This window comes from Desmodus rotundus, chromosome X, assembly GCF_022682495.2.
Source record: "Desmodus rotundus isolate HL8 chromosome X, HLdesRot8A.1, whole genome shotgun sequence".
Lineage (NCBI taxonomy): Eukaryota > Metazoa > Chordata > Mammalia > Chiroptera > Phyllostomidae > Desmodus > Desmodus rotundus.
Window position 1 is genome coordinate 65,760,073 of NC_071400.1, and position 16,468 is coordinate 65,776,540.

The 16,468-nt window shown below is 37.7% G+C and overlaps 1 protein-coding gene across 2 annotated transcripts in view; it reads right to left on the reverse strand.

Moving 5' to 3' along the window:
* CLCN5 (chloride voltage-gated channel 5) overlaps nucleotides 1-16,468 on the reverse strand; it is a 218,137-nt gene that overhangs the window by 31,484 nt on the left and 170,185 nt on the right. For both annotated transcript variants that reach the window (XM_045187525.3, XM_024579941.4), the window contains 5 exons: nucleotides 14,164-14,315; nucleotides 11,540-11,639; nucleotides 7,810-7,997; nucleotides 4,031-4,153; nucleotides 2,751-2,957 (listed from right to left, as the gene is read on the reverse strand). In XM_045187525.3, the coding sequence (XP_045043460.1) occupies nucleotides 2,751-2,957; nucleotides 4,031-4,153; nucleotides 7,810-7,997; nucleotides 11,540-11,639; nucleotides 14,164-14,315 (770 nt within the window). The remainder of the gene's footprint in view (nucleotides 1-2,750; nucleotides 2,958-4,030; nucleotides 4,154-7,809; nucleotides 7,998-11,539; nucleotides 11,640-14,163; nucleotides 14,316-16,468) is intronic.

The following is a 16,468-nucleotide window of genomic DNA, read 5'->3' on the forward strand; positions in this document are numbered from 1 at the left end:
ACAACAGGTATTTAGGTTTTCCTATACTATGTATACTACTCCATGTCAGGGACCTATGAAAACAGAAATAGGGAGGTAACTAGAAGCAAGGTTGGTAATAGATTTTGAAGGGAAGACCTAAGTATGCTTAGGTGTGGCAAGGTAAAGGGCTAAGAGGGAGGGAAAAAACATGACACACCAGAATTAATGGAAATATAAAGTCCTTTCATTAGATTCCACTTGCTGTGCGGTGATAATATGATTTGGAGTAGTAAGAAAGTATTTCAAAGAGAAAGTTGAACAAAATTAAGAATTTTTGAAGAATAAAATGGTTCTTGGAGAAATAAGTAGGCAGGTTTCTCTGGGAGTATAGCATGGCCTAGAAAAATGAAGGGGAGGGAAGAGTGAGATATACGATGCTAACTGAGGAGGACTTTGAAATATGTGGCTATAATGGCTTTCATCTGAGAAGGATGACAGTCAACATGAAACTTGAGAAAGGGGATTTTAGTGACTGTCTAGGATGAATTACATGGAAGAAGAATCAAGGTAGCTAGTTTGCTATAATTTTATGTTGTAGAGTTGAATCTGTCTATCCCCTTACTTCTCAAATCTCTATTTTATTCAACTATTTGCCCACTTTGACACAAAAGGTTGCTGCCAATCAACAGGAAAAATTAACTGGAAAATCTAAATAAGCAATAGGGAGTAAACTAAAGATTCAAATATTCATGAGTGTAGTTAGAAAAATGTATGACATTTGTGCAGAGAAAGAGCCACATCAAACTTCCCTCCCATTTTATAATTATTTGAACAAAAATGTCACTCTTTTGGAATGAAAGTAACCAGCAATCTCCAGTTTCAAAATCACCTCTACCCATGCAAAACCAGCAACAATCAACATTTCACTCTTGCCAGTTACAATGTTTTCTTCAATTTTTTAGCTTCTGTTAATCATTATTCCCATATAACAACCTCACCACCTTAATATTGCTTTTATGTCCCTCTACCATTTGACAGGTAACTAAACAATCTATCCCACCCCCCTCATTAGCCTTTTTCTCCTGCCAGGAACTTTCCCCCTTGAACTACCAAAATGTATTCCATATTTGAAATTTCAACATCTTTAAATTTCCTTCTAGGCCTTTTATTTTGTTTGGTTTTTTTTTCCAAAATAAATCAGTAGGTTGCAATTTTGTGGAAAACCCTTTTTAATAAAATGGCCTTGGTCTTGACCCATTCCATATATGATTTCTTTGTAATTCAAGGAAAATAGAGCAAGAACCATTATTTTCTTAAATCCTTAATTATAAGAGGACAAAAGTAAACAATGACTTGGAACATTTTTTTAAAAAATTGTTCTTCCTCCTCAAAACCATAAACGTGAGAATGCTTACAGAGATACTGTGGTGGAACTAATTTAGTGGGATTAAGACATAAGGCAGAGGGAGATCCAATATACAGACACATTTAGTTTGGTGTCAGGTAGAAATAAAGCATGAAGATGCTGGAATCTGAAATGTGCTGAGTGTGTATTCTTTCACAGGAATAAACAACTTCTTTTAAAAAATCTTCTATTGTTTTGTAACTTATTTTGTAAGAGAAACAGCACATACTTGTATAGAATTATACCTAATAAAAAAAATTTAAGTCCTTACTTCTCCTTTACTATCACCTTACTTTCCCATTCACTAGAGGTAGACATTTTTTAACAGTTTGGGGTGAAATCACTTTTCAGACATTTTCTTTCTAGGTGCACATACACACACTGTGGAAAGCAATATGGAGTTTACTCAAAAAATTAAAAATGGAATTGCCTTATGACGCAGCAGTTCCACTTCTGGGAATTTATCCGAAGAAACCTGAAACACTAATTCAGAAGAACATAAGCACCACTATGATCATTGCAGTGTTATTTACAATTGCCAACATTTGGAAGCAGCCCAAGTGTGCACCAGTAGATGAGTAGATAAAACAACTACGGGATATTTACATGATAGATTACTACTCAGCCATAAAAAAGAAGAAAATTTTAGCCCTTGCGACAGCATAGATGGACCTGGAAAACATTATGCTAAATAAAATAAGCCGGTCACAGAAAGACAAATACCGCATGATTTCACTCATATAAGGAATCTAATGAAAAAACTGAACTAACAAGCAAAACAGACAGACTCATAGATAGAGAGCAGGATGACAACTCAGCAGAAGGAGCTGGGGGTGGAGAAATCGAGCAAAAAAAAGAGAAAGAACTCATGAACATGGACAACAGTGGAAGTGGAAGAGGGTATGGGGTATAAATGATGATTAAAAAAATACAATAAATAAAATAAAATGAAACATTAATTATACTATATACCTTATTCCTAAATTGGTTTTTTAAAACCTAACAGTATTTTCTAGCCATCCTTCAATGTCAGTATATTAAAGGTTATCTCAGTCTTCTTAACAGTTGTATAGTATTGTATAGTACATACAGATGATTGTTCACTCAATCAGTTCCTTGTTGATGCACATTGTGATTGTTTCAGTTTTTCACTATGTTGACAAATGCTGCACTGACTATTCCTGTACATCTTTGGGCACACACATGCTAGGACATCTGTAGGATAAATTCCTAGAAGTGGAACTCCTGAGTCAAAAGGTGTTTGCATTTACATTGATACAATCCCCAAATTTTCATCCCTATGAAGGTACCATTTATCTTCTCACCAAAGACAGAGAGACAGACAGACAGACAGACAGACACTATTAAGGTCGTTTGTTATTACCTCTCTGCGCTTGGCTTCATTCTTCCTGTATTTGTTGAAGCAGTGGCACAGGATGTTCCCACAGCAACAAGCCACGTGCACTAGGGGGCCCTCTTTGCCCAGGCTCAAGCCAGAAGACACTGCCAGCACCAGTGTGATGGTTTTGATAATCAGGGTCCACTTACCCAAATAGCCCCTAATAATAAAACCACTCAAGATAGTTTTTATCTGCAGGTCGAACACAAAGAGATTGGATATAGACTAAGCAAGTAAAGCAGGATAAGAAGCAACAATCTGGACCTCATTGTAGAAACTATACCTTTTGAACAAGTGACATAAATGCCTGACCTACAATGATCCTATTTTGGGGGGGATCCCAGGAACCCAAGAAAGTGAGAACTGTTAAGTTTTCATGTTTATATCTTTTCTTTCTTTCTTTTTGGCCATATGATAGCTAGGCAAGGGAGTATTGTAAATATGAGAGTGTGTATATGGAGAAGGGGAGGTGGAAAGGAAAGGTATTTTCCTTACGGACTCATATAGCCTGATCCTCTGCCAGAAAAATTTCTAACTATGACTTGGTCAGGAAACAGAGAAGGGCAAGAGCATCTGGGTAACCTTAAATCTCAGTGAGTTCAGTCACTGTCAAGCAATCTAAAGCAAAAATAGTTAGAAACAGGGTTTTAATCACCATTTTTCTAGTGCAAATTAGATTGTAGGATATACAGCACAATAGTTTTCTTCCTTTTTTTAAAATATTTCATTTATTTATTTTTAGAGAGAGGGGAAGAGAGGCAGGAAGAGAGAGGAAACATCAATGTGAGAGGGAAACATCAAGTGGGGAACTAATCAGCAACCCAAGCATATGCCCTGACTGGGAAGGGAACCCGCAACCTTTCGTTTTGTGGAACGATGCCCAACCAACTGAGCCACAAAGTTCAGGGACAAAAATAGTTTTCTTTGTTCTTTTCTGACAAAGTAGACAATACTACTATATTCTCTGGCCAGAATCTTGGGATCTACCATGGGAGCTTCTTGGGTAGGGAATAGGGGAGGTCTTCAGGGACCTGGCTCACCAGGAACCCACGGGAGGCTACGAATCAACTCCTGTTAATGTACAGGTGGCCCAGGTTGAGAGGAGACTTAGGGAAGATCCAAAAGACCCTAGATTACCTCAGGATCTGATCCTGTTTAATATTCATATTATTTATATTGTGATGTGTACCGTAATACATATTAAAGTGTTTTAACCAAAGAAGATTCATTATTGTTAGCATTTATAAGCCATTTTAGAGACTCACCTCAGGGATTCCAGAGCCACAGGCGTAAGGCGCAAACACCTTGACAAGAGACACGGCAAGAAAGGCAAACAGGAGAGCCCAGAGGACGTACATAAAATAATTGACTATGTAGGCAAAGGCTCCCTGGAACAGGGAAAAAAGAAAAGAAGGTTGTTTTAGCTTAGACAGTTTCAGTAAGGCATGCGGCTCTTCTGAGTAATAGGTTTTCAGGAGAGGAGGTCAGAAAGAAAAAGACCAATATTAAATTGCTCAAGATGTTCCTTCTCTGATTATCAGCAAAGCAACTACTAAAACACTGTCAGCCCATTTGCTACTGATAATTAGAGGTTTTGATGCACCCAAAGGAAAATAACAATGGCTCCTAAGGATAGACAAGAACAAGAGCAAATAAACCTCTGAAGCAAACAAGTTCACTTTCTATATGACTGGTTTGATATGTTTTGTAGCCAAATATACAGATGACCCTTAAATAATGCTGGGTTAGGGATACCAACCCCTGAGCAGTTGAAAATCCCCATAAAATGTTTTTACCTTCCACATTACTTTGTATTAGTTTCAGGTGCACAGCACAGTGGTTAGACAATCATATACTTTACAAAATGATTCCCCTGATATTTCCAGTACCCACCTGGCACCATACATAGTTATTACAGTATTACTGACTATATTCCATATGCTGTACTTTACATCCCCATGAGTAATTTTGTAACTACCAATCTATACTTCTCAGTCTCTTCACCTTTTTTACCCATCCCTCCAACACTTCTGACAACCATCAGTCAAGTCTCTGTATCTATGAGTCTGTTTCTATTTTGTTTATAGTGTTCTTTAGATTTCCCGTATAACTTTTGACTCCCCCAAAACTTAGTTGGCCCTTCACATCCATGGATTCAACGAATTTCAGATCAAAAACTATCCTTCATCTGCAGTTGGGAAATTGCAGACAGTAATATGAAAATACTGTGTTCAATGTGTGGTTGGTTGAATTCACGAATGGTTGAATCCACAAGGGTGAATACAAAAGGATGGTTATATTTATTGGGAAAAAAATGTGTATAAGCAGAGCTGCACAGTTCAAACCCATGTTATTCAACGGTCCACTGTATATGATACTATGTCAATTTTATTAAGATTATTAACAGCTATTTTATTAGAATGGCTGAATCTTGGCTACACATTTGAAGTGAAGCTTGGCTCTAAAATTCCAGTAAATTCACCTTTGGCTACCTACCTTGGTGTCAAATTCTCATAAGAAGTTATAGTGTCTAAAATTCCTGGATGTTTTTGTTAAAATACACAATTATGTTCTGTAGAGAATGGCTACATCTTTGAGAGAATTTTTCTACCACAGATTCAGCAACAATTTCATGCAGTAGAAAGTTCCAGGCTCTGACCAAAAAACAATACCAGTGAAATGCTAGATATCCCAAAGAATAAAAGGGCAATAGGTATTTTTAAAATGGATAGAATATACTTTTGAAACTACCCTTTATGATAACAAAGTCTTCTAGAAAAGAAATCTAATTTTAACCACCAATAAGGATTGACCAACATTAAAAGACTTGCAAATAATTATGTCTTACAAAAAAACCTAGTTTGAACATTAGATTATGCTTCTTGATAGAAATATTAGAAGTTGAAACTCATTCAAATTATATGAAACAGAAAACTCAATGAAATTTTGACTTTTTAAAACATAAAATATTATTAAAATAATTTGCTGACCTAGGCAAGGAGAACCAAAACGAGGTGTTTTGTTTTTTTTTTTTCCCCTGAGTCACAATTTTGACACAGGTTTTCCATTATTTTACTCCCTGAGAGAAACATATAATCACTCTCTCTGCCTTTGGAATGTAGCTAAGGAAGAAGACTTCAAAAATTGGAAACAAAGAGGGAAAAAGAGTAAACGGGAAAGTAGCTGAAACTGGCTAAAGGCAGGGACCGGGAGGCCAAGTTCTTGGCAAGAAAACTCTTCTTAAAACCCAGAAAACTCTTTCCCCAGGCAAGGATTTTGTTCATAAAAAGGAGATCCAGAGAAATGTGTCACTTTACAAATCTCAAGCTCCAGTTTGAAAGTTATGGTTGGAACACTTAAACACACACAGCTATAAAGGGCCAGCTCGGAGAAGCCTTGTGGTGATGCAACAATAGTTGTATATCTTGATTGTGGTGGTGGTTACACAAATCTATACATGTGATAAAATTGCAGGAAGTCACACACACACACACCCATACATACATATATCTATGCATGTAAAACAGGTGAAATAAAGGCTGTAGACTGCACCAATGTCAATTTCCTTGTATTACTATTATACTATACTTATAAGATAGATGTTAGCATTGAGGAAGGTTGGGTGAAAGGTAGGGGAAAGCTCCCTATACATTGTTTCAGAAATTCCTGTGAATCTCTAATTACTTCAAAAATAAAATATTTTTTAAGAGCAAGGGAATCACATACACAAAAAAGACACACACACAGACTCATCCTAAGTTCCAGGTCTCCTCAAATTTTTCTACCCAAGTACTCCTAATCTAGGAGAGTAAATAGAGACATCAGGGTAGGGGGTGGGGTACCCAGGAGCAGAACTGAAATAAATATTATTTTTTTATCTTAACAAACATGGGAATCTTTCATTTCTTTTTAACGGCTGTTTACATTTAATTTTTGAAAAATATTTGTCCAAATATTTAGGAAAAACTGGTATTCTGGGAAGGCACATAGCATTTACATCCTGTGGTCTCACCTACCCTCTGGCACACTGGCCCCAGTTTGAGAAGCACAGGGTTAAACCCTCTCATATATATAGTGTATATTTACCCCTGTTATTGAACTCTTTTCCTAAATCAAAATATGTACAGTCATATGTACATAAACACTATTAATTCTGACTTTATTTTGCTATCCTTCCTTTCCCTTGACTGACTCTGTATGTTTGTGTGTGCGCACGTGCCATTTCAAATGTGGACCAAAGTATGTGTAAAAATAAATTTTCAAAGTACAAACATATATCCTAGTCTTGTCCCCCTCACTTCACCAACAAAGTGGATGAGTAGTGAGCTGAGATGGTACCTATTTTAGTTAATACAAGTCAGAGTAGAATTGGGAATTGGGAGTTGCTTTGTTTCATTTTACTTTGTATTTTTGTTTTTAATAGAAAAGATCTAACTTACAACCAAGCAGTAATAGAAAGGTAAGGAAGTGCAAAACAAAGTGAACTCTGTATAGAAAAATATAAGCTAGAAGACAGGACAAATGAAAATATTGACTTAATCTCAAAATGGGACTGGGACAATTTTATTCCTGGGTTTTTTCTTGTTTTGATATTGAATGTATTGTAATTTTTTAATATTCTAATATAATGCTCAGGGAAAAATTATTTTTGGAACCTATACTATAAACATTTTTAACCCGATCCATCCTTTGTTAGAAATTGTAGCTTACCTGTCAGATGGCTCTAACATTTCTACTGAGATTATTAGAGAAAGATACATTCAGTCACACTGTGTACTAAAACTAAGAAGAAACATTAAGCTTGTTTAAAACAAGCAAAAATGTTAAATCATTGTGTAAGCATCAAACAATCCCATGTGCCATAAGAGAGGGAAACAGGACTGTACTTAAACCACAGAAAAAGGCAGCTGGCACTGGTTCCCCTTTTCATGAAAAGGAAAATGGGGGTGGGGGGAGATTCCACAGTTGGCATGAGAAGAGTATAAGAAATGAAGGAAATGAAAGAATAAAAGTTAGTGGTTCCAAAATCTTCACTACATTTTACCTCATCTGTGCTGATGAGAAGCTGGGACCAGCTATTCCACTTTGGGCATTTGTCTTTGTCTTCAAAGGTGACATACTTGGAGTCCCAGCAACAGTGTTCATGGTTAAACCACAATCCCTCTGTGCATATACCTTCTTTTAAGTCTGTCATCCAATGAGCAGAGATGTCTATCAAGCCAGCTAGGGAACCTGATTTGAGGGGAGGGAAGGAAGGGGCAAAATTATTAGAGAAAATGGGGAAAAAGGGATAAAAATAATGGACAAGCATATACTTTTTCCCATTCCACTTGCAACCTCTTTCTGATTGCCTGTCTGCTTGATTTGCACCTACTATCTCTAATAGATTTCACTTATTGTTAAATGCCTGTTTAGGAGGGAAAAAGAAAACAAAACACTGTCTGCATTAAACACTGTGTTTGTAGAATTTCTATATAGAGGAAACTTAAAGGAGAGCAAAGTGGTTGGATGAGAGCAAGGAGCAAATGGATTTGACCTTTAGCTGATTTACATAGATTCTCCTCTGGCTTAGAGTCAATGAATACTGATCCATAAAGACAGTCAAGTTTATTTTCTTTAAAGATTTTATTTATTTATTTTATACAGAGGGGAAAGGAAAGAGAAAGGGAGAGAGGGAATCAACAATGTATGGTTGCCTCTTGCGTGCCCCCAACTGGGGACCTGGCCCACAACCCAGGCATGTGCCCTAACTGGGAATCGAACCGGCGACCCTTTGTTTTGCAGGCCAGCAGTCAACCACTGAACCACACCAGACATGGCAACAGTCAAGTTTATTAAATATTATTTTATTCTCACTATATACATAAGATTGAGGAAACTGACATTTACCATATTGAAGAATATTATATGATATCTTATTTGAGATGGCTTGGGGAGGGGAGCTGATAAAGACTATGGGGTGAAGGGCTCGGTCGTCATAGTGATTTTGGTCTATGCACAAAGCAATTTGAGCAATGGCAGGAAGGTTCTCTAGACTAAGGGAACTGAATTTATAAAAGCACACACTGTGATACACATAGAAGGTTATATGAAGCTGTAGACATGTTGAAGCCTCCTGAGCCTTGGACATGAATATTCTGAAGTTTTCTTAGTGATAGGAGCAAACAGTATTATATACATAACACTCGTCAAAGAAAATTATGAGAAAGTAAATAGTGAATGGGGATTCAGGCACTATGGCTAATAGACTGATAGGGTTAAGATAGTTACAGTACTTTTGATTTTGGCCTTCTCATCATTTCTGTCATCCAGATGAAGAATTTTAGCATAAAGAAATTAAATGGCCTAGAATAGTGGTTTGGGGAAACAGGAAAGATATCATAAAATTCACAGCCCCTGAATCCACAGACTGTTCCTGCATTCAGAAACACTGCTTCTACTGTAGCTCTCCAATGCTTAAAAACAAAATGCCCTGTGTGTATGAGGGAAAGAAAAATATTCACTGACCACCTAGTGACAAGAAATACATTAAAAAGTTGAGGATATAATGCTTGCACTCCAATAGGCTGGAGGCCATGTCATGTGTATGTTTTGGTAGGTGCTAAAAGTGTTAATACAGGTTATTTACATACTTAAATAACCTAAGTCAAATCTAACACAGTTTGATACCTACTCTTGGCCATTTTAGCCTTCCCCCATTCTCTTTATTCTAACTCTTATTGCACTTATTGCCTGGATTCAGAAAATTACCATGATGTTATAGAGTTTGGCTTGGTCTCTAGTTATTTCATGTATGCATGTCTTACCCTACCTAACACAGTTACCCTCAATGCTACCTTCCCTTCTATTTCTACCCCTTCTTTTCCCAATTGGCTCCTTCTTCCCTGGTTACGAATTCCATCAGATTTCCCCTCCCCTAAAAAATAAAATGCTTTCCCTCATCCTTTTTACCACTTCAAGATTTTGTCGCTTCTCTATTTCCAATGAACACCAAATACCTCCAAAACTTCCACACTGCTTGCTTCCTCTTGAACTCTGGCCCCTAATATTTAACTGAGATGGTTTTTCAAAGTCATTGGTATCTTCCTAACTGTTAAACTATATAACCTTTTCTCATCCTTCTTCCTTCTCTTCAGCATTTCTGCAATACTGGGGACTACAGACCATACAGTCTATCATTAGCCAGCTCTGAACTGTCAGAAGGGGTCACATTAACACCCTAGACCATGGGTTGGAAAACTATGGCTAGAGGGTCAACTCTGTTTCTGTGTTTGTAAACAAAGTTTTTTCTTGGTCACAGGTCCACTCATTTCTTTACCTATTGTCTATGGCTGTTTTTGTGCTACAGAAACCATTTGGCCCACAAATCCTAAAATATTTACTATCTGGCCATTTAGAAAAAACATTTGTTGACCTCTTCCCCAGATCATCTTTGAAAAGCCAGCTATGTGAGGTAGGGAACAGTCTAGCAGTGGCCGGGGGGAGTGGGTTGGGGACAGTGGGAAGAGGGGATTGCAGGAACTATTATGAAGGACACATGGACAAATTCGGGGAGGATGGTGGGGGTGGGGGAGGGAGGTGGGTTCAGCTGGGGTCGGGGGGAGGGAAGGGGAGAAAAGGCATACAACTGTAATTGAATAACAATAAAAATTGAAAAAAAAAAAAAAAAGAAAAGCCAGCTATGGATGAGCCATTATTCATTGCAGCAATCATCTTATACTCCACAGCTCATGAATTATTTCTAGGTAACAATAGCTGAAGCACCATTAACAACTGGGCACTGTGCTGAGTGCTATGTGCGCTATATCTCATTTAATTTTCACAAGTGTGTAATACAGGTACTCATTATCCCCATTTTATAGATCAGTGAACTGAAGCTTCCAAGGGCTGAGAAACTTGCCAAAAGTCACAAAACTAACAAGTGGCAGGGCGTGGATTCAAATGTAGGCAGCTACAAATGACAGCCTGTGCTGTTAATTGCCATTTCATCTCATCAACCTCCATTCAGGTTTTCCACCTAACTTCTGTTTTAGCTCAATATTCCATATCGTCCTACACCCATCTTTTAATGCCATAAGGCTACAACTTTTAGCATCTCTACCAGGTATTCTTGGCTTTCTGATTCTTCCATGGTAGGGGAAGCTTGCTTGGGAATTTGCTTTAAAGCTGTACTTGCACACCAAGTATAATATTCTGAGTTAGATTGTATATTATTTGCAGTGTCTTGGGAGGTTGATGGAGAAGATAGGAAAAGGTGGTAGCATCCTACTTCTCAGCCACCATGAGAGAATGAGATGGTAAAATCCTTCAGGGTATGAAGGATTTTACCCATAAAATCCTCAGCCCATATCTTACGTGCTTTTCTTTATCCTCAATTGGGAGAGTAGATATTTAAGAAATAGCTACCAAAAAAGTCTCAGAAAGTCCTCCTCTACATCTTCTCTCCTAAACGCCAAGTAGTATGTGTTTTGGAAAAAACTGAAAGCACCGAAAGGCAGTGCTAACAGCATCTTAAAATGAATGCATCATTTTATAGCATACACATACATTTAAATGCATTTCCTCATTTAACCTTATTTATTTAAGGAAGGAGGTTAAATGCATGTATTAGTATCCCTTTATGATGGGGACATGTGCATCCAAAAGATCCATCAGCAATTTATTTCATGTAGGAAAATCATAAAGCATAGCACTCAACTCAGGTCATGATTTAGGGGAGGGGCATACCACAATTTTAGGAGATTTGTTTAGAAAACTAACAGAGTTTACCATACCTGATAAAAGCCCAATAAGTAGCATCAACAACCAGCCAGAAAAGGCATCACTCACACTGTGAATTAAGGCCCATGTTGATTCTTTGCTTTTATTGGTAATCTAAGAAAAAAATGAGAAAACATTGATACTTTCGATACACACCATTGTTATTTCACCTCCAAATATGCAATAGAGTAAAGAAACACAAAAACAAGTCTACTCATTGGAAATAGAGACCAGTTTGGAGTTATTTCTCAAATAATCTTTGGCTGACCCAACATAACCAAGAACTTTGAGATTTATTGAACCTTGACTACTGATCCCCACCTTCATCTACAATATCACAATGCCTGCAAGTACCTCATTCAGGCCTTCCCCATTCAGGTGCTGATTTCTTAAAGTATCACTCTGTTTTGCTTATTAAAGTGGTCTCTTTCTGCCCTAGACATCAGATATCTCAAGGATGGTCTCTTCACTCATAGCAAATATTTGATTGTTTTTCAAAGAATAAACGGACATAAACTTATTTGACTGGTGAAAAGTACAATTTGAGGTATACTATCTATCCAGAGCTATGCGTCAGGTCAGGCAAATTTCAAGACTAATCCCACAAACCCCTTACTCTACATTGATCACAGATACTAAATGGTATTTGGAATGCATCTCTTTAGTCTCAAAAACCTGCTGGGAATATCTGAGGCTATCAAGAGTTGCAGAAAGTTTTACCTTTTAGGCCCTAATCTTCTCAATTTATCCCTTCAGTGCCCACATTTCAAAAGCAAGCATACTGACAACTTTGTCATTGGTACTACCCCCCTTCTCTGGACCTCTATTTCTTATCTTTGCAACTGTGAGTTAGCCACTCCACCTTTATCTACCAACATCACAAGTATAATAATTATAAAAAGTTTTAAAGCCCTTTAAAATTGCATTTTAACCTATAACTTCAAATTTCCAGTACAGTAGTGAAAAGTAAATGAAGTGATATTTTTCCCCATGAGTGTTTCCATTCTGATGATGAACAGTTAGTGCTGAAAAGTCCCCTTTGGATATGTGATAAACACATTGCAATTGATTTGGAATTATCATTAATTGGTATAATTTGTCTCAGATGTAACCCTTTTAATATAATGGGAAATATGCCTTTGTCATATTACAGAAGACTTCTGCAATGTGAATAAAGTTGAATATGCACCTGATGACAAACTGAACTCTGAATTACAAAGAGCAGAAATTCAAATGCCATAAAATTCCAAACTTTTTTTAAAGATTTTATTTATTTTATTTTTAGACAGAAGGGAAGGGAGGGAGAGAGGGAAAGAGACATCAATGTGTGGTTGCCTCCAGCACACCCCTTACTGGGGACCTGGCCTGCAACCCAGGCATGTGCCCCGACTGGGAATTGAACCAGCAACCCTTTGGTTTGAAGGCCAGCATTCAATCCACTGAGCCACACCAGCCAGGAAAATTCCAAATTTTAAAGCCTGCTTGATGCATTGATACGATAAATAGAATGCATATGTGCTCCTAAATATCAGAAACCTTTGAAAAACAGAGAATGTTTTATAGAGATCACCTTTTTAAGTTAGAATAAGAAAACTCAGTGGGATTATCAGAAATCCAAGGATTACAAAGGAATTTCTCAAAACCTGTACCTAAGACAACCTGACTCGTGAGTTCAGGAGGTCATGAGAAAACCAATCAGGAGCTTGGAAAGGCTTCAGAATGAAAAGTGAGATTGATTTGGCTCTTACGAAAAGGAAATCATGAACTCAGGACAGAATGAGGTCAGCTTAAAAATCAAAGTTTATATTTGGAGTCAAAGCAGAAATAATAAGAAAGAAAAAATAATAATACCTCCCATTGGTTGAAATGACTCCCCGGAGGATCACCTACTGAATCAGGGTCACTGGGGTGAGGCCCTACCTTTCTAATAAGCTCGCCATGTGTTCCAGACACAAACTAGAAATTAGGATTCCCTCACTTAAATGATACACAGAAACAAGTTCAAGGCAAATGATCTTGGCGAACTGCTCTGAAAAGTTTTCACAGTACTTTGAAAAGTGGGAAAATGCTCTCGTAATATTTACAAGAAGCTGTGCCACAGCCCTAAGTACCATCTAATTACCTATCATGTAAAATCAATGTTCTTAATTTGAATTTGATTGGTCTTGTGGTTCTGTTTGAGCTGAATACATAAATTTACTTCGGTGTTGTGGTTGTACGATAGGTATAATAACAAAAAGTTTATCTTGTGTGCTTCAGTAAACAGTTGGACTCCGAGATTTCTTTCTTTTATTCCTTTAAAAGGAGCCCATTTACTTTTCTTAGTTCTAAAAATCCTGCTTCAAGAGAAAACCATAAAAGGGAGATGAAAATGGGGAAAGAGGATCTTTGAAATTTCAGGGCTCCATTTCAACCACTTACTGTAGGAAGATAAGTCATCATTAAATATAAATTCTTTTCAAAAGAATTTATAATGATACCTTAAAAATAAGTTAAAAATAAAACTCTACATTGCCAATAAAAACCAGATTTAGCCACATCCAGGGCTGAAAGAAATAATACAAATAAAGAATATATATCTTCAACGTCTTCTTCTGGTGTTTCCTAACAGTTATTCATGTGCCATCTTTCACCTTACCTCTCGGTGCCTATCCCGGTCTCGAGACTTCTCTCTCACCCAATCAATTGTATTGAAATCATCATAGGTCCCCACACCGGGGATTGGCTCCTCCAAGAAGTCCATCATCCTATTTGAAGGACCTATTCCTCCACCATTGTATGACCTGTCCTCTGTATTGAACAGGAAACAGACATTAGTACTTCAGGCACAGGCCATTTTTTTTAAAGATTTTATTTATTTTATTTTTAGGGAGAGGGGGAGGGAGAGAGAAAGGTAGGGAGAAGAGAGGGAGAGAAACATCAATGTTTGGTTGCCTCTCACGTGCCCCCTACTGGGGACCTGGCCTGCAACTCAGGCACGTGCCGTGACTGGAAATCAAACTGGCGACCCTTTGCTTCACAGTCCAGCACTCAAACCACTGAGCCATGCCAGCCGGGGCGACACAGGTCACTTTTAATATCTTTTTTCAATACACCAAAAGGTGAGCCCTTAAACTACCAGTGGAGTACAGTTAGGGCATGCTGACAATGCAATGAAATCAATCACCTGGTGCTAACCGCCATCACATTCAGAGGTTTCTGCGGTCTAGGCACAAAATAAGTATGTTAAGGCAGTGTAAATGGAAGGGGACAGATGAGAGTAACAATATGGAGGGAGAATTGACAGGAGTCAAAGTGCACTGGGAAGGATTTATGAAGCAAAAGACAGGAGCTTGGAGCAGGTTAGCTATTTCAGTTTCTGTTATGGAATGGAGACAAAAGGGTCAAAGGCCTTTGCAGACACATCACAGTAGAAAGCATTTTACATTTATGAGGGCAAACATTCAGTCTTAGGAGGTAGCTTTTGCCTGAATGGGGACTCCAAAGAAAACATATCAGCCTCTTCAAGAGTTAAGCTGCCTGGAATGTACATATTTCCCTTCAATAGGTAGAATACTTTGATCCCTGATGTAATAAATTTGTAGAAACTTTTACTGAGTATGTCAGAAGAGTCTAGGATTTATCAGTAGAGATTTAAAGAGCAGAATAGGGCTCCATGATTATGTCCCTCCTTGATCCTTCAACTGGAAGAAACATTCATTTGCCTAACAATCACAGCCCTTTGTCTGCTTCGTCTTTAGTACTTCTATTACAATTACTTAATCAAATGCTTTATGTTCCTTTCTAGACTAGAGGCTCTTTGCAGGCAGCCCTAGATCTGACTCACCATTGCCTTCTCCAGCATCTAGCACCTGAACAAGACTCAATAAATACCAGCTAAACCAAAGTTTGTTTGATGAATAGTAGTGATGAGGGAGAACTATTCAAACTCAGAAGTTGTACTCATACACGGTTACTTAGTATGGCTTAACCAACTTGTTCAAAATATTTCCACAATCCTCTGATGGAAAAATATTTAGCCATTAAACACAAACTGTAAAACAGTATTCAGGTATTATGCAAATGCACACTGAGAAAAAATGCAGAGTAATGCCATGATTGAACCCAGACAGACAGAACTCACATTTGCAGCATCAACCTTGACAGGTACAAAGCTTTATCCAGACTGTTTGGTGATGAATCCCTCTACAGAGAAGACAAAAGTGGGCCTGAACTGACCCCTCACTCCCCCTATCTGCATCCCCATCTTCACTCTAAACTTCTAACAGACAACTTCAGCATTCTGATGTCAGTTTGAATTAACATGCAAGCTGTATGTGGTTTACAAATTTGAGTCTTCTGAATACCTAATGCAGCATACATTTCATAAGCAACAAACATATTTGAAAGGAAAAGCTCTGCAGAATCCAAATCATATTGAGAAGTAGGACTGGGGGAGGGGTTGGAGTGGAGGAGGTGAACAAGTTAATCTTAAAACTCCTAATCAAAGTCCTTTCCTTATCTTCCAAACTACCTGGCTGTAAAATGGTTGGCTGCTGAATCACCAGCCCAGCATTTCCTATCATGTTAGTGGCATACTGATAAAGATCAGTGTTGGTGTGCTGTTTGAGAGCTTGGAGGGAAATAGCCAGCTAGGAGATGAGGGCAGAAGGAGAATAAGTATGTGAGGAGAGGGGTGAGAAACAAGCCTGTTTAAATTCTCAAGACAAATGCTAACATGATGAACACAGGACACCAAACAATCAGAAATTTACTTTTTAAAAGCAGATTAACACTTCAATTAAATTTTCTGTGGCTTAAGGGTGTTTCTTTTAGGAGAAATTAAAAAAGGATTTTATGAAGCTGATTTTAAAAAGCAATAACTATTGCCCCAGCTTGAAGGATATTAAGACAAAATGAAGATCTACAACAGCTTTCTAACAGAAATGAAAGAAACCTCTTCC